Here is a 25,493-nt window from a genome sequence, read left to right on the forward strand (position 1 = left end):
CGAGCGTCAGCCAGGGCACAGCAACACCAAAACCCATCTCCTGTTTCGACGGCTGCTAAACACCCCTAAGACCTCCTCAACCCACAGCCTGCAGCGGGATAAACAGGATAAAAGGGGTTTTCCTTGACCACATCCAAAGCTGCTTCTCTTCAGGCTGCGCCTGGTGAGTCCCTTCGGGACCAGCTGGTTTCCAGCTGCAGATGCTGGAGATCACAGTTTGGGTCACACCATTGCTCCTCTTGGCTATTTTTTTTTTTTCCCTAGAAAGAGATGTGCTTTAAAAGGAGCGTTCCTACCCTAACAGCTCCGTGGAAAACCTGAAAATCTGAATTCCGATAGCTCCAATAAAAACACCCTTAAAATTGATGAGGAATTTGATGAGGGGAAGACCTTCTTCCTCCAAACACTTTCCAGAGACTCCCTGAATTCACCATTATCTCACAAAGCCAGCACACAATAAATAGTTATAGCAAACAATAATGGAAAATAACAGAAGAAACCAGGTGTATGGTTTTTTTAAAATCTCTTTATTGTAAATAAATGCTCATGGGATATTTATGCTCAAGTGCAGAGAGTACACAACATACAGCACAAGTTTACATACACTGCATTTTTTTTTTTAACCTAAAAAACCATTAGAAAGCAGTAGAGTAGCAAAACCGCAAGTAGACGTGTACCATCCATCTCACGAAACACCAGCTACAGAGCCGCAGTTTGCAAACAGCGTTCAGAGTGACTGAGCAGAGGTGGAGGCAGCACCAGCAGCGCTTGCACTTCGGAGGGGGCGCGGGGTGAGGGTTTGGGACATACCCCCGGTTCCTGGAAGCGCTGGCGGAGATGCCTCTCCCCTCCTCGGCCCTGCAGCGGCTGGGCTGGGCTTCCCTGACACCCGCTGCCGGGAAGGGGACGCCTTGCAGAGGTGGCAGCTCTAACGTCACAGCCAGCGTACGCAACCTCAAGCTACCCGGGCTGGTTTTAAGCTCTTCCCCCCCACCTCTCCGCTTTCCAATTTTCCCCATTGCTGGCAGTAGAGATGGAACAGGTTTTGCCTGAGTGATCATTTTTCTCTAAAATGACCCGTAACAGTGACATGCCAACCAGCCCTTGGACCGCAGCTCAGGGACGGCGATGCTCACTGAAGGTGACAGCGGGTGCCGCCACCTCTGTGCTAGGAACGGATGGCGAGAAAGTCAGAGAAATACACAAAAAACCGCACTTGTGGTGCTCACGAAGGCGCCGAGCCCCCTTCCACACCTCCAAATTCACCACCTCTGCCTGCCCAGCCCAAGACACCAGCTCGGGTATGACTGACAGCATGAGCCGCTGCTAATCCTCAGTTCAGGTACATTGTGCAATCGTTGTTTATTCTGGGGTATTTGCATGCGCAGTGCCAAGGGAATCAGGTGATTTCAAGGAAATCCCTGGCACAGGGACCCGCCGGCCCGTTTGGGGCTGGGCAGACACATGGGCTCATGGGCATCGCCCCAGCCCGGCCGCCCCCAGAGCTCAGGGCTCGGCAGGACCCCAGGACCTCACCCGCGGGGCGATGATGATCACGAATCTGCTGCCGCTCTGCTCTAGATGCGTGTATTTGCACCTTTTCAAAGTCAAAGCGCAGGGGGAAAAGGTTATCGTTAGGCTTTAATTAAAGCACCGAGGCACAAGTGCTGCCTTCTGCAGAGCCGGCTGAGAGGCTCCATCCCACGACCCAGCAGACCGCGGCCAAAGCAAGGACCCGCTCCGTAGGAATAAGGGACCCACAGTCAGCGATCCAAAGCCACAGACCTGATTTTCAGCAGTGATTAAAAAGTTACAGCCGCCAGCACGTTAGCAGCTACATTCACAAATCGTGGCAGGTAAAAATAGGTATTTTATCTCCTTACAGCCATTAACTACTCAATGATACAAATATAATTAACTCTGTAGCAAGTAATTACAGCGTATTGTGCGTAAACATCCTACAGTACATTTCTACTTCCTTTTCCCTGCAGAGCAGGGGGTGTCTCGGCAGGAGCAGCCAGCCCGACGCAGTGCAGGCTTGTGCGTTGAGAGCTTTACTGGAGAGTAACAGCAAACATTACCATGCAACAGGCTGTAAATCTCTTCCTTCAACATTTCCCCCCCCCCTTTTTTTTTTCCCCCTGGCTTATTTCTAAGCACTGCAACATTTAAAACCAAAGAACAGGCGGCGCTGCTCTTGCAGAAGGCTGCAGCAAAACTGCTCCCCAGTGGGAACAGCCCGAGGAACAAAACTATTAAAACTCACTTTCTCACCCACTGAATTTCCTCCCTCCGCGGTGCAATTGCTTTAGATCAACACACCACTTCTGCTCCACGTAAATCTTAAAGGCTTAGAATTACAGCCCGGGCCTTTGTCCTGGCTCTCTATCTCAGCTTTATCAAATTAAAGCTCTGGAGTGTTTAAAACAAACAGATTTGAGCTCAAAAACGCCAGGGTAAACCTCAGGCTTCGAGGCTGCTGAGCTCCTCCGCAGCCAGGGCACCGATGTTTCTCAAACACAGATTCCTACTGTGGGCATGACAAATATTTAGTTACACATTTAAAATAAGCAACCTGCGTCTCAGAAGTTATTCGTATAAATCCTGGAGTCACTGGAAACAGCAGGTCCAGAACAGCCTCCTGCTTTGTACCTAAACGCTCCTTTCTTCGCCCAACCTGAGGATTTTGTCCTTATTGCGAGAACAGGAGGAGCGGAGTAAAACGGAGTTTGGCAAAACACAAGTCAAGACTCGGGGGAGAAAACTGTAAATTTGGGGTATTGCTTCCCCTGCACCTCGGCGGGGGATTTACGTAACACGCAGCCATCGCACGAGCTGTGCCGCAGGGGAGTTTCACCATCTACGCACTAAATAACAAAGCGGCTTAAACTCTAGTAAAAGCAGCATCGTGCATCAGTAACATTCACAGCTTATTTATAGCCAAGTTTAAAAACTCGTTGTGGACCTAAAATTTGGTACGTTAAACGGACAACTGGTAAAAATCACGTGCGTCTTGAAAACCCTGCACGTGTAGCCCCGCTGTTCCCAGATACCCAGTGAAGCGGTGCTCGGATTTTTGCTGTTGGAATAGAGAAAAGGGATCCATAAAACCCAGGAAAAAGTGAAGGAGAGGATGAGGCTTCTGACATCAGGGTGCAAAGCTAAAGCAGGACTTGGAATTCAGATTCAACAGTGCTGGTAGATAAATAGATCCGTCTCCAACGCAGGAGCTTTTATCATTCCCTTTAGCCCCTCACAGGAGACATCCCGCAGGATTTGCCGACCTGACAAGTACCTTGTGTTCCACCAAAAGGAAAAAAAGGCAAAAAACCATCCCAGAGCGAAGGAACAGGCTCAGACTGGGGGGGATTCAAATCAGCAGTCATGAAAGTGAAGTCTAACGACACCTAGAGCTCTTTCGATGGTTAAATAACACAATAACCATGTTAGAACTTGGAAACGGTAACAGTTAAATAAAAGCTTAGGGATTTGGTCTGATAACATATTTTCCAAAGAAAAGCGGCTTCAGGGAGTGTGGATGTGACCATTTTGTCCTTGCATACGCTGTGGTTAATTTTGCCTTCTAACCAGGAGGAAAAGACGCGGGACGCTATTTTAACGCGTCAGAGCGCCCAGGGATACCTCATCCCACGCTTATCAAAAGCAGGTTGAAAGATCTCCGTACCAAATTTTCTCCAGTCTCATCGACAGACATTTCAGCATTTGGAACGAAAAAAGACACAGACAGACTCTAAAAAAAAAAACCAAACACATTTCAGAGGAAAGCACTGGCCAAAGCGGCGTGCGGCTCACTGTGCTCCGGGGATGCTCGAGTCCCATCCGCAGGGCTCTTCCCAGCCACGGAGATCCAGCCGAATCCGAGATGAAAGACCAAACCTCTACACCGTTAAACCAGCCATTCTCTGCAAATAAGAGATAAATGGTACAGGTTATACCAAGGAAAAGTCAGGAGACGGTAAAGCAGGGGACAGCAGAGCTCAGCTCGGTGCCAGGGACGGACGGACAGACGCTTTGCAGCAGCCGGCGGCGGGATGATCCAGCCAGCTCCATCATCCTATGGGACAGTAACCAACTAAAGATTTACTTATTTACTCCTCCCTGAGAAAATAACGAGCTGCTTCACATTGTGAATCATCCTTTAGCCTCCCAAAGCTCTGCACGAAGGGTTTCCAGTCTCAGCCTGAGACCAGGCAAGCTCAGCTTTACTGGACTATCTCGTAGGACAGCAGGCAATAAAAAGCAGGCGGGTTACTCGCTTTTATTTATCTTCTCCACAGGAAAGTCCACTTCCAGGACAAACACGAGAAACATTACAGTAATCATTTTACATATTAACCACACTAAATACTTGTAGTTTTGATAAAACGCCTTCCATTGCCTCACCGAGGGTCGGACAGACGACAGGAACACGCTCCTATCAGTAGAGGTGAATTAGACATTTACAAATGCACAAGCACAGAAGTTAAAAACCTGACAACCAGGGTTTCCTGCAGCTGCTGTTCAGGCAGTGGCTGCGAGCACAGAAAACGCTCCGAAGGGCTCCGAGTCGCGCGGCGGCCAGTGCCCGCTCAGCTGCAGCACTTTGAGACTGCAAACCCATGCATAAATCAACATGTGCAATTTGTCTTGTTACCTAACCAGCACTGTTTTGCAATAAAAAAAAAAAATAAAAAAAGAACATGGCACAGCTATGGAGAAAGTTTGCTGACAATTAACAGTGGGCATCAACATTTACAATCCAACAGTCAAGAAATCCAGACCCTACCTATTTTCTATTTGCAATTAAAAAAAATAATCACCTAAACAGCTTTCCCAACAATGACACTTAAAAAGCGACCACAATCAGACAGAGGTAACCCACGATAGCTGCTGACATGCTACTTTCTCAAGCAAAACGCCAGCACTAAGAAGGAAGAAGTTTTGTACTGGAATCAAGGCAGTTGGACCAAGTCACCTTCATTTATCTGCAAACCCTCCCAGGAAGTCTGTGTTATTCGTTTAAACACAGGGGAAAAAAAAACACTTGAAGCACAGCGTTAGAAAAGCAATGTTGCAAAGCTGGTATATACGTTCGTTTTCTAAACACACGGCTCCTTTCGGCTCAGAGTAAAGGCAAATCCAAAGGGGCAAGGCTTCGATTCTCAGCCTACGGATAATTTTTCTCTGATTCGATTCTAAATTAATATTAGTCAGTATAGGAACAATGATTTATCAGATTTATCAGAAGCTCCCCCAGCTCAGGTTCCTTCTCCTTTTCTCCTCATCTTCAACATTAAGGCCTCTGAAACCCGGGACGACGGGTAGCTTTAGGAGAAATGTTCCTTTTTTGCATTGCTACCGGTCAGACCATTCCCCAGTCGGCCACCCCGGCCTGGGAGATGCACCGCAGCAATATCCGAACTCGATGCTCTGCGCGCTTCCGCAGCTTTGGCAGTAAGAAAACTCTGCAGCGTTATTAAAAACGCTATCACAAGCTAGAGAATAGGAGACAGAGGCATGTAACTTTAGGGTGAATCACATACCTTTGTATCCTATGACGTGTGCGTAAACACCGGTGATGGAGAAAGAGCAGTTGCGTTGAGAAAATTGTTGGAGCTCTTCACTTCAAGGATAAAGTACAATCAAAGTGAAAAACTGCACATCCCAAACAGCCAAATACATTCAAGCAGGAGGTTCTCAGGCCCGGAGGAACAGGGGCAGGGGTAGGAGCTGCACCTTCGTCAGGAAGGGATGAGCCGCATCCTACGGCAGCGAAACCTGCGCCCCATCGCTGCGGGGACCACCCCGCCGCAGCAAAACGGAAACGAGCCACCACCCAAACACGCATCCTCCCTTAACACCCAACATCTGGAAACCGAACCAGCTTCTGCTTTACTGCCTTTGCACTAAACCCAGCTCTCCCTTTGATGCCAGAGCACCGGGAGCGAGAGGATTTGCCCAGAGCCCCAGGGCAGAGGCGAGGAGGGAGCAGAGCTCTGCTGAGAGCAAGAGCAGGTCAGCAACAACCCCGGCAGCCCGCACGCAGCAACCCGAAGCCTCCGAGGACACAAGCCTGTGCCACCTCCGAGCCCACCCTTTGGCACCACCACCCTCGGGTGCTCCCCGGCACAGCCTGCTGCTCCCGCAGAGGGAGACCACCGTGCTCCCAAAGGTGGGTGGAAGCAGCGGGGTGCTGGGGGTCACCCCAGCACATGGGGACGAGCACGGCGCCGCACGGAGGATGCGGCACGGGCACTGCTCAGAGCTGTCCCGCAGCCCCACGTGGGGACCTGCTGTGCAATACAGCCAGGCCCCCAGACGGAGCACCTAAATTGCAAAAAACTTTTACAAGACAAAAAACCATCAGCGTTGCATGTACTGCATGAGGCGAAACACCCGATAAGCCAAGCGAGGGAGTGCAGCGGGGTCTGTCACAGCCACCAGCGCAGCAGGGGCGCGGGGCCGGGCTCGGGGCCAGCAGGAGCGTGGCAAAGCGAGGGCATCTCCGGCCTTTCTGTGTGGGGCGGCAGCCAAGGTCGCATCCGAGCCCCTTACTCGGAGGCCGAGAGGGAGGGCAAGGTCTCGCAGGTGACGCTGGCTGCTGGGTCCCTGCAGAGGGGGACAGACAAGGACACGTTCTCCCTTTAGGGTGGGAGAAACACGGTCCTGCACTCCTCACCCCCATTGAGAGATGCCTCCAAGGAGGCGTGATGGCGAGGACTTGGTGACAACTGCCACCCACCCAGAAGGGCTGATCCACCCAGCTGCTTTCCAAGCCCACGCCAAACCCACCCAGCTCCCTCGAGTCACGGGGAACCGGGGCTGAGCAGCACCGCTCCCATCCAGGCTACGATCCACTGACTCCTGCAAAATCCCTGCTGCCGGTAACGTCACCGCACCTCGTCCCGGGCGGAGAGGAGACGTACGTGGGACCCAGCACCGCTCAGTACAAGCTACGCGGCTCAGCCCGGCAGCACCGCCGCAGAGCGCTCCCACGGCCTGAGCCAGGCACAGAGCAAGCTCGGGGTGAAACGCGCTTTTGCAGGCAGCCAGCACGAGAGCCACGCAGCAGTAAGTCCAGCTGGAATCAGTGGGGCTCAGCCTGGTAACATATTCCTCCCCCACTGAAGTCCCCCTTAATGACAGACTGCACAGCAAAAGACTTCCTTATGCTCCACACATTTGTCTTTCCCCAAAGCAATTTCCATGCAATGTTAATCAAGAGAAGTCCTACTTACTAAACCAAAAGAGAGTACATACAAGCTGCTTTCAGTGGTACTCATGGGCAAGCATTTCCCCCTTGAGGCTGCAAAGGAAAAAGAAATAGCACAGGATAGCTCATAGTGCTTTTTAAAGAAGATTTGAAAATAACTGTAGAAGCAGCAAAGCAAATGAGGAAAGAAGTGAAGCACCCCCAGGGATCCAAAATGCTCCTTCGTCCCGGAGCTGTCAGCGCTTCAACATCACGATTACAAAAGGTACAACTGCAAACAGGGAACGGTCGGGGTGGGGATCCCATCTCCAGCTGGAGACCCCCCTAAATTAAGACCTGGGGCAGTCAGGGCCAAACCCCGATGCAAAGCCCTGCCCGGTTCAGCTCCCACTGCAGCCCCGAGATTTTGGGGATGCCTAAAAGCCTCGTGCTCTTCACCGAGTATGAAAACACCAGCAGCGTTCCCCTGCGCTGCATCTTCTGCTCTCTGGCCACGTCCTCTGCTAACAGGGAGGAGGAGAGCAAGAAGCTGGGCTCACTGAAGAGCCTGGAAAACATTAACCTCTAAAGTACCAAAGATTATTTTATTTTTAAACAGCTTTGGTAACGATGGCTGTCTCTGCATGAGGGGCCCAGCCAGGAGCTCCTCAAAGCCCCCCCACGCCTCGTCCGAAGGGCAGCAGCGTGCAGCCCCCTCTGCCTGCGCTCTCCCAGGCACAGAAAAACTCCTAATTTAGCAGAGAGACAATTTTAAATGAGCAAAGAAACAAAAACGGGGCTTCGCACCCAACACTGAGGAGGACCTACGTGCTTTCAAGCCAAACGAAACGCCAAGGACCAAAACCCAAGGTGCTTTAATTTGGGCACCCAAAGACCCCAAACTTTGCTCAACAAGCCGCCGACGTTGGGATCTGCAGGAAACCAGCACCGATAAAATCACAGACACAGAGATTTCCTACCCAGTCACGCTTGGGCTAGAGTATCAAAAAACCTGCAGCATCAAATTAGGACAAAGAGGGTATTTGTAACTCTTTCCAATCAGGTTTTTGCTAGAAAGCAAGATATTACGCAGAATTAACCACTCTACCAAACCCCTATCGCACTGATGGAAACTCGCCTGCATGGAGCCTGATTTTTAAAGTCTTTGGCACCAGCACCACAATTCTAATTTAATGGGGTGACTTTTGGGTTTTGAGGGGGTTCTTTTGGTGGCTTTTTTTGGGTGGAGGGAGGGTGGGTTTGGTTGGTGGTGGGGGGTTGTGTGGGGTATCTTTTTTTGTTTGGGGGTTTTTTTAGGTTTTGTTTGGGGGTTTTTTGGTGGTTTTTTTTTTTTTTTTAAGGGAGTCTAATCCAGAATGATTTTCATGCAGGAACAGAGATGGTGTTCAAGACCCCGGGAGGGGTCTGTGTTTCAGAGAGGAGCACCGAAAGCTGCGGGCGATGGTGGGGAGGGGGACCATAGGGAAGGTACCACCTGGACACCGACTTGCAGCTGTGGCTGCTCGGCCCCATCTCGAGCTTCCAGGGACAGGAAAGGCCCCAGCAGGTCGAGAGGTTTGCTCCCAACGCTGTAACGTCGCCGGCGCTTTACCGCATCCGCGCTGGCCCGCGGCGTAAAGCTGTTTCTTCTCATCCTTACAGGGGTTTGGCTGGCAGGAAGGTTGCTCTGATGCCAGACAGAGGGTATCGCAAGGAACGAAAAGGGGAACCACAGTTTAAAACCACATCGCACACCAGCACGTACCTCCGGCATCCCCCCCCGGCAGGCACCCCCACGCTCCCGGCAGCCGCGGCTCGGTGAACCCCACGTCAGTCTGCAGCGGCACGACCGCTCCATGCCTTCCCCATGTGAGCACCAGCAGTGGGAAACAACCCGCTCCGTCGGCTAATCTGGCTCAGAGTCCACTGAAAAGTCTGGGGTTTTAGTAATTTTACTTCCCTTCAGGATTTTTTTGCTTAGGTGGCTTTGTTTGCTTGTTTGGGTTTTTTTCTTTTTCTTTTTTTTTTTTCTCCCCACAATCAATTTAGGGGGGGAAAAAATAAATAATCAAATAGAAAACTTTCCCTTCTTTGTGTTTCTTCTCTCCCAAAGCAGCCGCGTTGCCCAAGTAAAGCAAAGAACAACAGAAACAGCCTCCAACTCCTCGGAGCAGGCAGCAACAATTTCCATGCAGGCATCACACGGGAGTCGCGAAGCAATAAATACCCAATTGCAAACCACCAGCATGGGACCAGCCACAAAAATCTTGCCCAATATCCTCGGTTTAGCGTTTTGCAGTCAGCTGGATTGCTCTCTGCAAGCCCTCCAGCCACAGATGCAGGTTCTTGGTTTCTCCACCTCTCGTTCACAGCCCCTCGGCACTGGGACTCCTTTATACTGGCACAAAAAATAACCATATCCCAGGCAATCAGCCAATAGCTCCTTATAAATACCATGACAAGCGGCAGCTAAAAACCTAAACGTCCCAAAAGAACTTCAAGCGCAACGAACTTCGATTTCCCGCGAGCTAGCATAGCGGAGAGTTGGTTTGTGCTCTTTAATTGGGGGAGTTAATTGCGGGCAATCACTAAGCGGCATTCCCCAACGGATCAGTCCCTCTGCAAAACAGCGTTTGCGAAAACGAGCACCTAAAATAGCAGCGACTTCCACAGATTCAGCGGGTAGTTATGTGTTTTGCTGAACAAGGTGGACGGCCGGTTATCTAAGTCATGGGAGGGACAGGACTTTATAAATCAAGTTAGCGACAGTCTGAAGCGTTTCCACTGCTGCTGTACGAAGGCGCCTGGTGCAAGGGCGGTAAATTGGACGACTCTCCTCCTGCTCCGGTATATACAAAGTTTAGGAATGCCACGGTACCGTGCACCAAATACTCATAAAAAGCATAGGAAATCTGCAGAGACAAGGGGAAAAACCTCCACTCTGCCCAGCCACCGGCCCCCCGAGGGCTGCGAACGCTGCCGAGAGCCACCAAGAACCCGCTCCAGAGCCCAGCCTTACACTGTCTGCAGCTTTAGAAAGAAACTCATCAAGGCAATGAGAAAAACTCACTTCAAACACTTTGGCACGTCTTTTCAAAATTATCACAATTAATGCAAACAAGCATCAACAACAAATGTCATTAAAAACTGAGAACGAGACCTGGAATTTAAAATCTGAGTCCTAAATTCGCCCATTCTGCTTCCTACAATAGCTCTGAGAAATACTCCCCTTGGCCTGGGAAGCACACTAATAAATTCCACCTCCAATTAATTCTGCTTTTGGGGATTATTTCTGAAGCAAGTCTTTATTGGTCACTGAAAGCAATGGGCCATTTCTAGCAGGTATTTAAGAGTGTTTCCGTTTAGTTATTTGTTTTTCAAAAGGAAAAAGCCAGAGCTGCGCAGGAAAACTTACCGAGTTCAGAGAGGGTTTGTCACGGTGGGTGTTCACTGCTTCCACGTTCAGGGTAATCATCTCCACTTTACAGCCTTTACCAAAAGGAAAGGAAAGTTTATATGAGGAAGGGTAATTTAATAAATAACCAATTTTTTAATTTGTTTTAACATATTGGAAACAGCATGGAAAGTGAGCAGGAATAAATTTGTTGTGGGTTTTTTTTTTTTAAAAATAAAACAGCTCCTAAATAAACAGTTCACCCTATCAACAGAATTTTTCCACTTTAACTACTTTCTGGCTTTGACCTTCACTGCAGAACCACAGCCCTGTGTTATGTGGGCTACGGGTCTATACAGAGAAAACATTTTTAACTCACTGCACCCCAGAGCCAAATCCAAGTTTGGAGGCACAAACGGGATTCTTCATCATCCCACAGTCGGCACTCCTCTGAGAGGCCACGGGAAAACACCCCTGCACCCACCCATCGCCTCTCCCACGGACCCCCCGAAACCTTCCCGCTCTCCAGTACTGTATTTTAAGATACATTAAAAATATTACCAGACACGTTTACAGCAAGTCCAGTTGCTGCCACGCACGGACACAAAACATCATTTGCACACGTACAAACCAGGAGAGAAAAAAAATAAAGAAAAAACCCAATATTTACCGTACGCAACGGGCGTGAGCTTGAGAATGGTGTGGAGGGGGCAGCGCAGGTAGGGCAGCTCGTCTAGGACAGAGGCAGGCGTTATGGGGGTGCTGCAGCCCCCCCGCACCCCGCCAGCACCCTCCCCAGCCCCACTGCAGCAGGACAGGACTGTCCCCACCACGTACGGTCGGACTCGATGATCTTAAAAGTCTTTTCCAACCAAAACGACTCCATGAGTCCATCGTTTCCAGAGGAAAAGGGTGGGAAAGCACTGCAGCAACAGCCGCCACGGACCCAAGTGAGTTTTATTTCAAACTTTATTAAAAGTTTTATTAACCTCCAGCACCACTCACTGGAGTTTAATGAAGTAGCTTGCAGCAGAGCGGAACCAGCTGCCAGGTCAGCACGTCACGCAAGGCATCCGCGTTTTGCTGAGATGCGGCGCTACTGCCAACCCTTCACAGGCTACTGATGCACCAAGAAAGTTTTTCTTTATATTAAAAAATAATCCCCTAGGTATTACATAAATGCTACTGGTGGAAACAGCTCCAGAAACGAGGACTGAGCAGAAAACCAGCAGCGCACGCATCTGCATTTCTCACAAAGAGAGCTTCTTGGTAAGCTCCACGCACTGCTGAAATGCAATGGTTAAAGCGTTTCAGAAATGTTTTCTTTTTTTCTTTTTTAGGCAGCTCTTCCGTTGTGAAAAATCAAAACAGTAATTACAAGCCACCCTCCCAAAAGCTCTGCAAAGGAAGCAGCGAGAGAAGCCAGCCCCTAGCATCATGCATTTATTTTTGTACCTGCACTCTTGTCAAGAAAATAAGCCAAGAGGCACCTCATAACCGCCTGGTGGGAGATAACGAGGACGTTGCCTTGCCGTTCTAGCTCCATAATTACTGGCTCCAGGCGCTGGACCAAGTCCTGGTAGGACTGAAAAACAAACCAGGAATTTCTCAAGGGGTTTTGTAAACAGAGGCTTAAAGCAGAAGTAGCAATTACCGCAGCTTCCCATTCAGAAAAATATCGGTTAAAATGTCAAAAGGCAGAAGATATGGATGATCCGGTAAATACAGGAAAAAGCGAAGAAGGTGACATTTAATGTCAGCAACCCTCAGATTACAGGAGGATTCAGATTACTGGTAACTCCTACCAAGTGCAGTAAGAAAAACAAATAAAATAGTAAACTGTACATTTCAACAAGTTTGTGAAGTAACACCAGAAATGACTTCATAGCACACCCACAATCATTTTCTTTCCAGGGTGTTTTTTCATAGTGACAATTCAAACGAGCACGATGCAGAAACCCTCCTGTAGCAGAGGGGAGCATCGAGGGGCTCGGCAAGCGGCCCAATTAATATGATTGAAAGGCATCATTTGCGCAGCGCAATAAAGGAAATCAATAAACCTCTCCTCTAAGAGAGAGCTGGGGATCCCAATTCTCTCAGTTCCTCACACAAATATTGGCAGAAAAAGTTAAAATTAAGTAAAGTCCTTCAATTCTGCACACATATATTTGTTTTACGTATGTTGTATCTTATTGTTATTTCTTAAGGGACTTCACCTCGCCTCCAGGATAGCGATAAAGATATTTCTCTTGATCCCTCAAGGCAAACTCATCTGGATACTTGGCTTCAATTTCTGCATAGGTCATTTCTTCACACACCCCCTGAGGGAAAAAACCCAACTTGTTAGACCAACACGCTTTGCTTCAACAGACGTACAACGATGCAAAACCAGCAAGTGGCTGAGATCAGTAATCAGATGGCTCGATTAATTATATATGGGCATGGTTATAAATGAGCAGGAAACAGTCAAGTTTATCAGGATGAATTTGGTTTCAAACATTATTTGCCATCTAGAAAAGCTAAAGGCTTCAATCAGCATTTCACTCACAGCATCGATCTCGTTGAGAATCTTCCACTGCTCGTACGTGACCCCCAGGGACTCGGCCGTCTGGATCGTCCTTTTCAGCTGGCTCGTCCACACCTTCAGATCAACAATTTCCTGCTCTTCGATGAACTGCTTCAGCGCCTGAGCAAACTGGGGGGGGGGAAAAAAAAAAAAAACAATCAGGGGAGGTTAGGAGGGAGCAGGAGCTGCCGCCGCCGCCGCCAAAAGCATCATTTCAAGGGCTGTGGCTGTCGTGGCAAGATCCAGCTGCGGGGCTGCCCCTCGCAGGACTCGGATGCAGAGCCCGGCTCCGACCCTGGTCACACAACACTTCACAAAAAAAATCCCGCAACCCGGGTGCTGCCAAACACATACCTGCTTCCCGCGCGGTGACAGACCAGAATCCCCACCAATCTTGCCAACAAGATTATATTCACTCTCACCATGTCGGCAAAGGTAGATGGTACGCGGCTGGACATGAATGTTCATTAGGTAATAGACGATTTTACTCTGGATGTAATCTTGGACTCTGTTTACTAGGAACCGCTGTCCCACATTGATCACTTTAATGAAGGAAAGATCTCTGGAGTCAACATAAAATAAGAACACCCACACGACTGGTTTTAAAAACGAAGCACGTGCATCTGCGGGTGTAATCTAGCTATTTATCCTCTAGTAAAGGCATCAGCACTACCACTGGGTCACTCCAGCAGGCAGAAGAGACCCTGAACTGCCGTGCTTAAACAAGGAGCTACGTTACACTGCAGTAACACTAGAGAAAAATCCTTTCAAATCACTTGGGACCCGAGGATATCACCTTCACACGAGCAATTGGGCTTTGGGGGAGCAGAGGCTGCAGCAGACGTGTTGCAGCATCCTGAGCCAGAGAACAGCAGCGACAAAGCAAAGCAGCTCACGTGTGCAAGGGTAAAATGCACCCCAGGGCTCTGCTTACTTGTCATACGCATCGGGATCGAGAGGCTGGTAGGTGACCTTGTAACACTCGATCCTCTTCAGGAAGTCATCCATCACGTTCTCCCTGTTCCTCTCCGGGTAGTCGGGGCTGGAAACTTTCACCTCCTGATCAACAGACAGCGCCGCTTTGTGAGAGTTAAGCAAACTCGACAGGGAGCAAAAGCAACACTGACTAACATCATTCTTCCCTTTTGAAACAAGTGAGCATTGTTTAACGCTGCCCTGTGGAAAAATCTGCTCCTGGAGAGGAAACAAAAGGCAGCTCTGAAGGCGGTGTGGTGCTTGGCCCCAGGACAGACACAGCGGGTTCGCTTCTAGCTGTCCCTGCAAGCCGCTCGCTGCCTGCCTTCCCCTGGCAGGAAAACACGCTTCAAGGTCAAATGTTTCTCAGCTTCATTTGATTTCCACGTTCTCACATAACTAACTGCATCTTTAGCTTTTATAAACCTGCAAACCTTAGCTGCTTATTTCCAAGGTGAAACGTAAGAGCAAAGGCATTTGCAGATGTTGCCGTAAGCTACCGTAGCTGGTGACCTTGCACCGAGCACCCACGCTCCCACGGCAAACACTGCCAGCTGAGCCTGGAAAATGCGCCACGCACCAGGATATTGGCAGCAATGACTTCTGGATCGTCACAGACAGACTCCACAAAGAACACCTAGGAAGAAGGCAAGGAAGCATGTTTCAGAGGGTCAAGAACTCTACCCTGAGCCAAAAGTCGAGAGCTCCTGCCCAAGGGAGCAGTAACGCCCATTGGTGCAGCAACCCCTACCAGGCTTTAAATACAGGAGCACTACCTTGAAACCATTTTCCTTAGCAAAATTTAAGATCAGGTCCCGTCTTTCTCGAGTTGTGTTGGTTGCATCAAACACCTACCAGAAAATGAATAAGTAGCAATGAGCAAAGTTATCTAAAGCTTTTAAACCAGCCCCAAATCATTTGGGATTACAATCAGGTCCCCAAACGCCCTGGGCAGCTTTGAACTACCCAGATGTAAAACCGTGTTTAGTCCAGAGACGTCTTACAGCTATTTGCCCGCACTCCTCCAAGAGATAAGCCTTCACATCTTCTAAAGCCACTAAGGCACATCGTCTGCAGGAGAGAAACGGGTACTGTCAGAGCTGATGTGAAGAGTTCAGACAGCAAGGCTCCTGAACCACCGGGGAGAGACTTAAATACCTTCTCTCTCTGCCCACGGAGCACCCATCCCTGTGTCTTCCCAAGAGCCCCAGAGGCTCTGCAGAGATCATAAGGCATCCGTATCTATAACCTACTTCATATTTCATTCATCGCCGGGCATTCGCAGCCCCTGCTCTTTGTGCCAGCCCAAACCCAACGACCAAACTCCCACGCACAGGATCCCTGCGCGGGCTGCGCTACCTCCTCCCCTGGTTTCACAGGCATTAAATGGTTTTTTTTTTTTTGTGCTCCTCAAACACAGAGCCTGCCAAGACCCGAGACTAACCAGAACCACGGATCGGTTCAGCCCCCTGACGCCGACTTACTTGCGGATTTCCATGGCTTCTTTGTTATCGTGCCTGAAGAAGTCATAGGACTTATAAGACTTCACCGCTTCCCGGCGATACACTCCTAAATTAAACACTTCACAGACAAAAGACGAGCGCGTGAGACCGACGGCGTTCTGCACACAGATCCCACAGTGCTTCTGGCAAAGGGCAGAGCCATCCCCGCGCCGGGGTGAGCCAGCGGCCCCTGCACGCACCTTTGGTGGGCACCCCGATCCAGTTGAGGTAGCGGGTGAGCTTCTTGGACACGTAGGTCTTGCCGCGCGCGGGCAGGCCGATCATCACGATCAGGGTCGGGGAGTTGGTCATGTAGGAAGCCCATGCTGCAAAAAAACCACCCCAGGAGCATCAGCAGCGTGGCGGGAGCAACGCGTGAGCCCCAGCCCAAAGCCATCCCCGGTGCAGAGCTGTCCTGTCTCCGGGAAGGACAAACCGCCGCCGTGCATCTCGGAACGCGCTCGCTGATGTGACCTTGGCGCTAATTAACCGCTGCGAGCGGCGGCTGGACCACTCTGTGGTCTCCCGGACGTTAGCTAATGAGGCGGATTAGCAACAGCGCACCCGCTGTGCCTAATGGGACTAATAGGCGTCTTTTATCATTAAAAATATTTACCGATCGGGCAGGAGCTGTCAAGGGCATAAGAAAGATGTTTTTAACAAAACGGTCACGTTCTCTCAGCAGGCTCGGGCAGAGGCAGGCTCGGGGGAGCAGCGGCCCGGGCGGGGGATCGCGGCATCCAGCAGCCACGAAACCGGGAGGCTGGGGCCGGGCGGCGCCGGGCACCGGCGGGACGGGAAAGGCAGCGGGGCGGGCACCGGCACGGACCGGGCACCGGCACGGAGAGCGCGTCCCCGCGCGGGATGGAAACGCGTTTTAAGGAAGACGCGCGCTTTTTTAAAGCGGCACGAGCAGCGTTATCCCCTTAATTATATATATATATATTTTTTTTTTCCCTCTTAAATACACCCCTCCTCCTCCGCCGCCCCCCCGGGCCGGGGTTACTCACAGCACTTCTTCTCGCCGCCGCGCAGGGCCCCGACCTTGCCCCGCGGGGGGCCGCCGTGCCGGGGCACCGCCGACATGGCTCCGCGCCGCCGCGCCACATGCAAATCGTATGCAAAGCGTATGCAAATCGCGCGCCGGCGAACGGTGAGACGTCACGGGGGCGGGCACGCCGCGCTATGCAAATGAGATCGGCGTCCGCCGCGGCCGTCCACCTCCGCCGGCTCTGTGATTGGCCGCGATCCGGCGCGTCGCGGCCAATGATGGAGCTGCGGCGGGAGGTCTCGCGAGAGTGGGCGGGAGCGGCGGGGCGGAAGCGGCGGCCGGTCGGTGGGGTGGCGGCGGCCCCGCCGAGGATGCTGCGGCTGCGCTGCAAGGCCCGGAGCGGCACCCACCCGCTGCCCGGCCTCACGGCCCACTCCCGCCTCCGCGACATGCAGGCCGCCCTGGCCGCCCTCACCGGCGTCCCCGCCCCGGCCCAGCGCCTCCTTCTGGGTTTCCCGCCGCGGAGCCTGGACCTCAGCGACGGCGAGCGGCGGCTCGGCGACCTCGGCATCCACTCGGGTGAGGGCCGGGCGGGCGCCTTGGGCCTGTGCGGTGGAGGGCGGGTACCGGCGCCGGCGCTTTATGGCCTCTGCTGCCCCGCCGGCTGCAATTACCTTAATTAAAAGAGGCTGCGGCCCAGCACGCCCCTCAGCAGCCGGCTGTCGGGCCGGTTCCTCCTCCCGGGGGGAGCTGTCAACGCCCGGCTCGGCAGTGACTCCTGCGCGCCGGGAGCGCCGGTGGTGGTTTTGCCAACGTCCGGGGGGGTGCGGAGGCAAAAGCGCGGGGCTCCCCGGGGCTGGCAGGGGACCGGGACACGCCAGGTGAGTACCGGCTGAGGCTGTTTTCCATCAGCATACCGCGCCGCTGGGGAGAACAAGAGCGATCCTTCGTAACAACAACGCGGCCGTGCCGCTCTCTCTTGGGAGCAGCATCTCTAACTCCCATCTGCCTGTTGCCTCTCAAGTTTTTCCTCCTTTCTGTCTGACAGGTGATACTCTGATAGTTGAAGAGGATCCGTCCAAACCCAAGACTGACTCGCCCGTAGTCGCCAAAAGAACGATGTCTAACTCAGTTAGGGAAGCCGTGCCGGTGCTTGCGAGGAGGGTTGTACCGGCAGATAACTCCTGTCTCTTCACCAGCGTGTACTACGTGGTGGAGGGAGGCGTTTACGACCCGGGTTGCGCTCCAGAGATGCGCAGCCTTATAGCCCAGATAGTAGCGAGCGATCCTGAATCTTACTGTGAGGCAGTTCTAGGGAAAACTAACAGGGAGTATTGTGACTGGATCAGAAGAGAAGAGACTTGGGGAGGAGCCATCGAAGTGTCCATTTTATCCAAATTTTACCAGTGTGAAATCTGCGTGGTGGACACGCAGACAGTCAGAATCGACCGTTTTGGGGAAGATGCCGGTTACACTAAGCGGGTCCTTTTAATTTATGACGGGATTCATTACGATCCGCTTGAGCGTAAAATCCCCGACTCGGACATTCCTCCTCAGACCATTTTCTCCACAACTGATGATATTGTTCTTGCGCAAGCGTTGGAGTTGGCAGATGAAGCCAGACGGAAGAGGCAGTTTACCGATGTGAATCGCTTTACGCTGAGGTGCATGGTGTGCCAGAAGGGACTAACTGGACAAGTAGAAGCCAGAGAACACGCCAAGGAAACCGGACACACCAACTTCGGAGAAGTGTGACATCTACATGAGGATGGGTACATCGACTACCTCACCGATCCAGAATAAAATTCTGGATTTCCAGATAAGCTGTATGTAATCATAAAATTCCGTTCACAAAGCTTGAAAAGCATATTAACTTAATGATGGCCAAGACGCACAGGTTTGTTATGGTTAGTGACTTTTCCGACAGATTTGAAATAGGTATCTTCTCGCATGCTAATTTATAGTACTTTGGCAGGTGGTATACATTGGCAGCTAAAACTTGATTTCTGAAATAATCTTCTCCTTGTGTACGTGATCTGAGCGGACATAGAAAAATCCAGCTTGTTCAACACTAGCATAAAATCTGGCCTTAACTTGCTGAATTTATCTCTCTCTCTTATGTTTTCAGGGTTATTAATCTAAGAGTTTGTGAAACACACGTATCAGCATTACTTATACTAAGTATACTCTTACTTATACTCTACACATACAAGCAGTTCTTGCAAGGGAAACTGCTCATTTGGTGCACAGTTTTTAATGGAAAGAGTATCTCCAAAGCTGCCCTATACTATGTTACCATCAGAAGTAGACTGTATTGTTTGTGTGAAGTCATGGCTTTAGAGAAAGAAATGGCCTCTAAGCTTTAAGATAGCCTTCTTTAAATTAATGAGTAGATGGTTAAGTGTTGAATAAACTTATTAATCCTCCATAGGTAGTTTTTAGTTGCTTGAAAAATAACTATCAACACCCCCACCCCCCCGCTGTTTACACTGCATCAGAACATAGGCATGTTTCTTGAAATACTTTGGGTTCTTCTTCATAATAGTATCTGAAATTCTGGCAAGAGGGAAATATAGTAGTTAGGCAAATGACTTAATTTGCATCTGTTAAATACATTTAAGCAGAGTTTCCTTGGGTATAGTCGATCTCATGGCCACGGTGTTACTAAGCTCTACCAGATTCCAAATACTGTAAATTAGCACTTTAAGGTATAGTTCTCAGTCTTTGCTGGTAAAAAGTTTTGCAGTTTTCAGAAGGACAGCGTGCTAACCCAGAAGGGAGGCTTGAAGTTTCTTCATCTGCGTTCTGCCTTAATGTGTTTGCTTTGTCACCGATGACTGTTCAGTAGCAAGACTTTAATTCTGATAATGAAGGGTGCAGTTAATATTCAGAACAAAATAAGCTGTGTAAACTGCCCTACTTCCCGTTCTCTTCAGAATCAAGGAAGTTGAAATTGGTTAATATATCTTACCTCACAGCGGGGTTGTGAGGCTTAACAGTAAGTGCTTTTGAGGTCTTTTAAAAGGTGCTGTAAAGGTGCATATTACTGAAAGGAATTTTTTTTTTTTCTTTGAAATGCCTGCAACACATACTTATTTTATTGAATTTTCAAATATTCTTAACCTGCTATTCTTCTGTTACCCTGTTTTGAATTACCTTCCTTGCACTTTTACAAATGGGGAGCAAGAACATGCATCTTCAGACTGAGGCACAAATAACCCCACTTTCCAAGTGGAACCCAAGATCTAGTTTTAAATGCCTCCATTTGCTAAGGCATCTGGCCAAACTCCTGGTGCAGAAAAGACTTCTTTTCTATAAAAAAAGCACGTTTCAGTGAAGTTCTCAGCAGAGGCTCCCAGTTGGAACTTGAAATACAAGAGGGTCTTATTGAAGAAGGAACGTAATTGCATAAGTGCGTGCTTTGCTGAATTGAGGCATGAATAATTAAGTATAAAGAATAGAATCACCAAGAGCACTATGGACCAGGTTTCTTTTTAATTCAGTATTAAAATACACATTAGCACTGTTGGGAGTTTCTTATAGAAAGCCACTTAGCTTCCAGTGTTAAACCCCACTTTGCTTTTAGCCTGTCATTAGGAAAAAAAACCAAACCTACCCAAAACCAACATTAAAACCAGCCCTCTAGAAGCTGATGCTGATAAACCTAAAGAAATACCTGACAGATCAAAGGAACTTGAAGATTACACTGTGTTTTAACTACTTGAGATGAAATACTGTCTAGGAACGAGACCAAGAGACTGTCAATCCTAAGTTGTACTCTCAGATTTCACACTGAAGCGGTGAGACGCCTTGGACAAGGAGCTGATCCTCACCATTTGCCATCTGTAAAGTGGACATCATACCTACCTCAGGGAGGTGTACAAGGTGACTGTCTTTGGGTGTCTTTGAAATAGGAGTGGAAGACACGTATTTATTGTCTGCCATGTTTGCAAATGCATTGACTTTGGGGAGCAACACTCAGATTTTAGCTTTGTATCCTGGATGGATTTCTGAAAGTGTGTAAAACCTTTTTTTTTTTTTTTTTTTTGGTATTTCTCAGTTGAAGTATTTTTAAAATTAGCTTTATTTAATCCAGAGTGGTTAGTTTTGCTATATCATGTTTGCATTGGAAATCTGCTACTAGAGAATCAGTTCATTTGAGGGGAATGTGCCAATATCACTGCTTGGATGGTTTCTTTTGTTGCCTAGAAAATAAAATCTCTTTGGTTAAAAAATGTCAACTGAACTGCTGTAATTCATCTTTGTAAAAATTGATACTGTTACACAATGACAAACTCTTTCAACAAACAAGTAACTTCTTGTACTGACCTTGGGTTGGAAAACCTTAGGGATTCTCCCAAACAGAAAGTATCGATGTTACTTAAAATGTAAGATATGGATACACTTACAGTACAACTCCCTTTTTTCTAAGAAGTTGTTTTGTTTTTTTTTTTTTTTAAAAAAATCTTTTTACCGGTGTTTGTCTGCCCTTAATGATACAATTAGGGAAGTGTAACAAAAATGGCATCCTGGTACTAGTTGATGAACTTCTGAACATCAGCAGTACATTTGCACTGAACGGTTATTAATTATACAGCAAGGTGTTAGTTGCAGATATTTTAGAACAGCGGTGCTGTGGGGCCCGGGGTTAAGGTACTGGCAGGGAAGCATCACCTCCAATCATCCAGACCAACCCCGAAAGTTCGTAAGATACGGGTTTGTGTCCTTACCATTGCTCTTATTGCCATTCCCGTTGAAAACGCGCCCTCGTTTCCCCTGCTGAACACTTCAGCACAGGTCAGTGACTAAAAGGGCCCTGGAAACTGAAATTTTCACCTTGGAGGTGTGCTTACTAAAAGCTGGATTATTGGTATTGTTTTACCAATCTATGCAGGTCTGGATCTTGAATTAAATAAAGAATTCTGGTTTCCTGGTGCCAGTCTGGCTCTTTCACGAGCACTAAATTCCATCTGTAATTAAAGAAGAGCCTAACACGCTCTAATCACGTGGCTTTTCACAAACATGTTATAGTGTATGAAGAGATACGCATCTCGTGGTTGTAACAGCACTGGAAAAGCTTGTCTGAGTTTACACATTGAACAAGGACTTTCACCGATGTAGGCAGAGCATGTTCCCATTGCAGTGAGACGAGCGGCGTTAGCGAGCGTTTTGAAAAGTCTCAGTTAGCAGCGTAATTCGGCGGCATAGCGTTCTGGTTTGCACGGGTCAGTTGGTATAGCAGATTTCCTTAAACGCGTGCCCTGAATCGCCGAAGTCGTTGATGCGCCAGTAAACGTGACTGATGCGTGTTTAGTGTAGTCTGTGCCTCAGTTCTTGAATTTCAGGTTTGTGCCCCATTTGCTGTTGGTCAGCAGCGCGTTTTCTAGCTCTTCTCATCTACACAATGCAGTCTTTCAGCAGTTTGCATCTCCCCTCCCTCCGTCTCATTCCCTTTTTCCCTTGACACGGTGGGACAGTCATGGCGGGAGAGGGATGCAGCCTCACAACCTGCTCAGGATGCAGCTTCTTCACTTTCAACTTGTTCAACAAGAACTTTTTTTTTTTTTTTAATAGTAAAATATTTCCTCAGGTATCAAGAGGAATAGCTGTAAAGCGAGTTTTACATACCTCCAGAATCTTTTCTGCATTTAAATATATAAATCATTAGACAGACTTTAGGAAGAGTTGGGTTCAGTAGCACGCGTGTCTACTTCATGGATGCAACTGCCTGAAAGAGCAGTCTTGGGAGTAAATGGGTAATATTCTGAAGTTTCTGAAGGACAGGCTTGATTCCTTAGTTCTGGATAAACTTCTGTAAAAAAGAACAGCTACTGGGGAGAGGACTGAGAAAAGGAACATCTCGTTACACGGTCCAGAATTGGTGTCTTCAATCTGCACCTTTTCTTGTGCGCGGCCGCAGCAGAGGCCACTTGGGACATTTTGGGACCAGTGTCTCCTGGACCCATCCTGCTTTTCCTGGAGACCCATTCCAGAATACAACTGCGACAATCGTGATCCACCCTGGGGCAAAAAAAGCCCCAGAGAGGAACACAGCGTTCGTCTTCCTAAACGTTTGTGACCTAAGCAGCGTTACCTATTTGCCCTTCTCAGCTTTTGAGGAAGCAGAAGGAGAGGACAGGCACGAGTGCAGAAAATGCAGAATTTCTCCACTGATTGCTTTAAACACAGGAATCCACCTGTCGATGGAGTTTTTTTGAGAAGTCTGACGCACAACTGCCGAAGCATCTGTGTTCAGCACATCTCACTGCCCGTGGCGCAGGCAGCGCCGCGCAAACCCACCCGTGGGTAAACCCTGCAAACCTCTCCCTGGCAGGGAAACGCTTTAATAAGAGGAGCAAAAAAAAAAATGTCAGCTTGCTACTTTGAAAATTACAACTCTGTATCATACAAATTAAATGTCTGCCTGCATTTTAAATCAAACTATGCATCCAGCTGTAAAATTGCCATCAGGTTTTGCTCTGCTTGGGACTGGGCAGAATAAAATTACTTCAAATTGGTTGACATCAATATTGCTTTTTCACTCCTCTGGGTCTGAGCGCCAGAATGCTTCCTGTAACAGGAGAATGCAATAGGGGAGTTAACAAAATTAGGTTGTCCAAGATTGCAGTGTCTTCGTCTATTATTTTTAATTAAAGCCTCGGGGAAAATGTTGGGAACTGTATTATACCTTGAGAGCTGACTCCTTATTTCTGATGTAGAGTTACTGCTAACCAAGCTATGGAAACAGATCACCTCAGTTCTCTACCTCTTTTCTGTCAAATAGGGATAATAAATAGGGTTCCTTGCTTAGTTCCCAGCCATATTAACATTTAATTATTCCTCTGAACTGCTGTGTCATACTAGGTATTAGCTACCTGGTATTTTTCATAACTGATTTGTCAGCATACATACTGTACATACAATTTCATCTAAGGAAAGTGTCCAACAGTCCTACAGACTCAAATAAAGGGTGTTACGTTAACAGGTATCTTATCGGTGACGCCATACAGATGTGTTTCCTTCAGGGCTAGGACTGAATCATTTGTGTCCTTTTGTTTATGAACAGGGTGAGGCACAACGGGTCTGTTAACATGCCAAAGTCCTTTCACGGCATTGTGTAGTTTTCTCTGCATCATTTGACTACTTGCATATGCTTCATGCCATATATATGAAATCACGCTTTATTTTGGGTTGCAGCTATTTATATTGGAGGAAGAGGAACGTGGAAAAAGAACAGGTTCTTTCCGGGCATCTGATTCAGAGAAGCTTGAGACTTCTCCTAATGGATCATGACATTTTCCTGACCCACACAGAGCCCTGCAGGCAGCAAGCTCTACCTATTTCATTGCACAGATCTAAGCCCTTGTGCTACCAGCACGGTGCTCTCAGGACACAGTTGCCCTGTCCTGGAGTAGTTGCTCATTCACACTGTTTGTACGTGCAATAAGAAAACAGGGTTTGATTTGCTCCCTCTCTTCAAGCAGGCTCAGAACTAAGCACAACTTGACAAAACCAGCGTGAATCTGACTCGGTTTAAATCGCTGCACCCTCCAGCGCGACACCAGCTAACGCTTCCAGAAGCGCTTGCACCGGGTCCTGCGCTCAGCTCCACAACCACCGGCTGTGCAATGCTCCGGCTGGGGCTGCTGCTCCGAACGCGCCGCGTCCGCGTCCCTTACCTCTGCTGCAGGCCGGCGTGGGAGGGGAGGGCAGGGCTGGCTGGGGCTCCCAGGAGCCCCTGGCTTCTTCGTTTGTTCTCCGGCACACATGTTCCCTTTTATAACAGTGCACAGCTGGGGCTCAGCAACGCTGCCGGGGACCTCTGGGCTTCCTGGCTCATCTGCTTTCTCTCCATCCTCCCACAGCTTTAAATAACTGATGTTTCCACTTCCCTGTTCTGTGTAGCAGGGAACACACGTTGCAACACAAGCTTTTTCTAAAATAAATAAATAAATTTTAAAAAAAAATCATTCAAGCATGAAAGCTTGAATGAATCTGGTGCCTTTATCTGTTCTGGAAGTTTGCTGCATGGTTTCTGCTTGGATATTTATAGTTGTTCAGTGAGGAGCACCTTGCAGAGCAGATACAAGTCCATGCTGTGTGTGTGGGAGCAATGGCCTAAGCATTGTTTATCAGAGAGAAAAGCTGTAATTTTAATAGGAGTGCCCAAAGTCGGGGTAATAACGAGTCACTGCGGTTCTTTCAGCTGCTTCTGCAGCACTGCCGGGGCAGGTCGGGTGCTGGGGGTCGGCATCACCCAGTGCTGCACAGGGTGCTGCAGATGGAATAACCGGGCTCTCTGTACCTTCCTCCCGGAGAGAGGCAGCAGAGGTGGTCCCCTTGGAGGAGGGGATGCTGCCGGTGGAAATGCTGAGGGTCCCGGCAGCAGTTTCTGAGGTGTCGGTGTGAGTGAGGAGGGCGGCTGAGGGGAAGAGGAGTGTGATGGGTGTCTTGGGGGCTTTAGCTTTACCCTAGGACTCAACCTCAAGCTGCCTTGCGAAGGAGAAAGAGTTTGCAGCAGTAGAGAGCCGGGAAGCGAACCCGCAGAGGGGCTCAACGCCTGCAGGGAACGATGCCAGGAGGGGTGCGGGGGGAGCTGCAGCTGGGCGGGATGTGCAGAACAAGCCCCAGAGCTGCACAGGACCTGGGCACCCTCTCCCCTAGCACACAAATAAAGCTTAGTGGTGAAGCTTCCCTTCTAAAGTGGCTTTCTACCCATCTTTACAAGAACCTCCTTACAGCGTACAGCAGCAAACTCTCGGTCTCTGGGAAAGCTTTGGTGATGTGCAAGTATATACCTGTTCTAGCAGCAATCCGTGTTTTTAGAGCCGAGAAGGAACCGGGTCCTACCCTGAGCCGAGGGACCTCATGCA

The 25,493-nt window shown here is 49.2% G+C and overlaps 2 protein-coding genes across 5 annotated transcripts; one reads left to right on the plus strand and one right to left on the minus strand.

The window, feature by feature from the left end:
• Nucleotides 1–508: 508 nt before the first annotated feature.
• On the minus strand, nt 509–24,424 carry PFKFB2 (6-phosphofructo-2-kinase/fructose-2,6-biphosphatase 2). 4 transcript variants are annotated; one of them, XM_054803578.1, is made up of 14 exons: nt 16,640–16,765; nt 15,830–15,955; nt 15,612–15,708; nt 15,132–15,198; nt 14,904–14,978; nt 14,708–14,764; nt 14,087–14,211; nt 13,507–13,714; nt 13,135–13,281; nt 12,803–12,907; nt 12,042–12,171; nt 11,257–11,319; nt 10,608–10,681; nt 509–3,923 (listed from the first exon to the last, which is right to left on the minus strand). In XM_054803578.1, exons 1-14 carry the CDS (start codon nt 16,713–16,715, stop codon nt 3,900–3,902), a joined length of 1,374 nt encoding a protein of 457 aa, XP_054659553.1. In that variant the 5' UTR covers nt 16,716–16,765; the 3' UTR covers nt 509–3,899. The 4 variants fall into 4 exon arrangements, with proteins under 4 accessions (XP_054659553.1, XP_054659554.1, XP_054659552.1 ...); XM_054803579.1 differs by lacking the exons at nt 509–3,923; nt 16,640–16,765 and adding exons at nt 3,932–7,306; nt 24,300–24,424; XM_054803577.1 differs by lacking the exon at nt 509–3,923 and adding an exon at nt 3,932–7,306.
• Nucleotides 16,884–20,861, plus strand: YOD1 (YOD1 deubiquitinase). Its single transcript, XM_054803581.1, has 2 exons — nt 16,884–17,199; nt 17,669–20,861. Exons 1-2 carry the CDS (start codon nt 16,896–16,898, stop codon nt 18,373–18,375), a joined length of 1,011 nt encoding a protein of 336 aa, XP_054659556.1. The 5' UTR covers nt 16,884–16,895; the 3' UTR covers nt 18,376–20,861.
• Nucleotides 24,425–25,493: the final 1,069 nt, after the last annotated feature.

This window comes from Grus americana, chromosome 25, assembly GCF_028858705.1.
Source record: "Grus americana isolate bGruAme1 chromosome 25, bGruAme1.mat, whole genome shotgun sequence".
Taxonomy (NCBI): domain Eukaryota; kingdom Metazoa; phylum Chordata; class Aves; order Gruiformes; family Gruidae; genus Grus; species Grus americana.

Excerpts from the sequence above, each read along its gene's own strand:
- PFKFB2 (XM_054803577.1), bottom strand. The coding sequence starts at position 16,715 with ATGTCGGCGGTGCCCCGGCACGGCGGCCCCCCGCGGGGCAAGGTCGGG. Across the intron at positions 13,282-13,506 it reads TGTCACCGCGCGGGAAGCAG|TTTGCTCAGGCGCTGAAGCA; the intron begins GTATGTGTTTGG and ends CCCCCCCCCCAG. Across the intron at positions 12,172-12,802 it reads ATCGCTATCCTGGAGGCGAG|TCCTACCAGGACTTGGTCCA; the intron begins GTGAAGTCCCTT and ends TTTGTTTTTCAG.
- YOD1 (XM_054803581.1), top strand. The coding sequence starts at position 16,896 with ATGATGGAGCTGCGGCGGGAGGTCTCGCGAGAGTGGGCGGGAGCGGCG. Across the intron at positions 17,200-17,668 it reads CGACCTCGGCATCCACTCGG|GTGATACTCTGATAGTTGAA; the intron begins GTGAGGGCCGGG and ends TCTGTCTGACAG.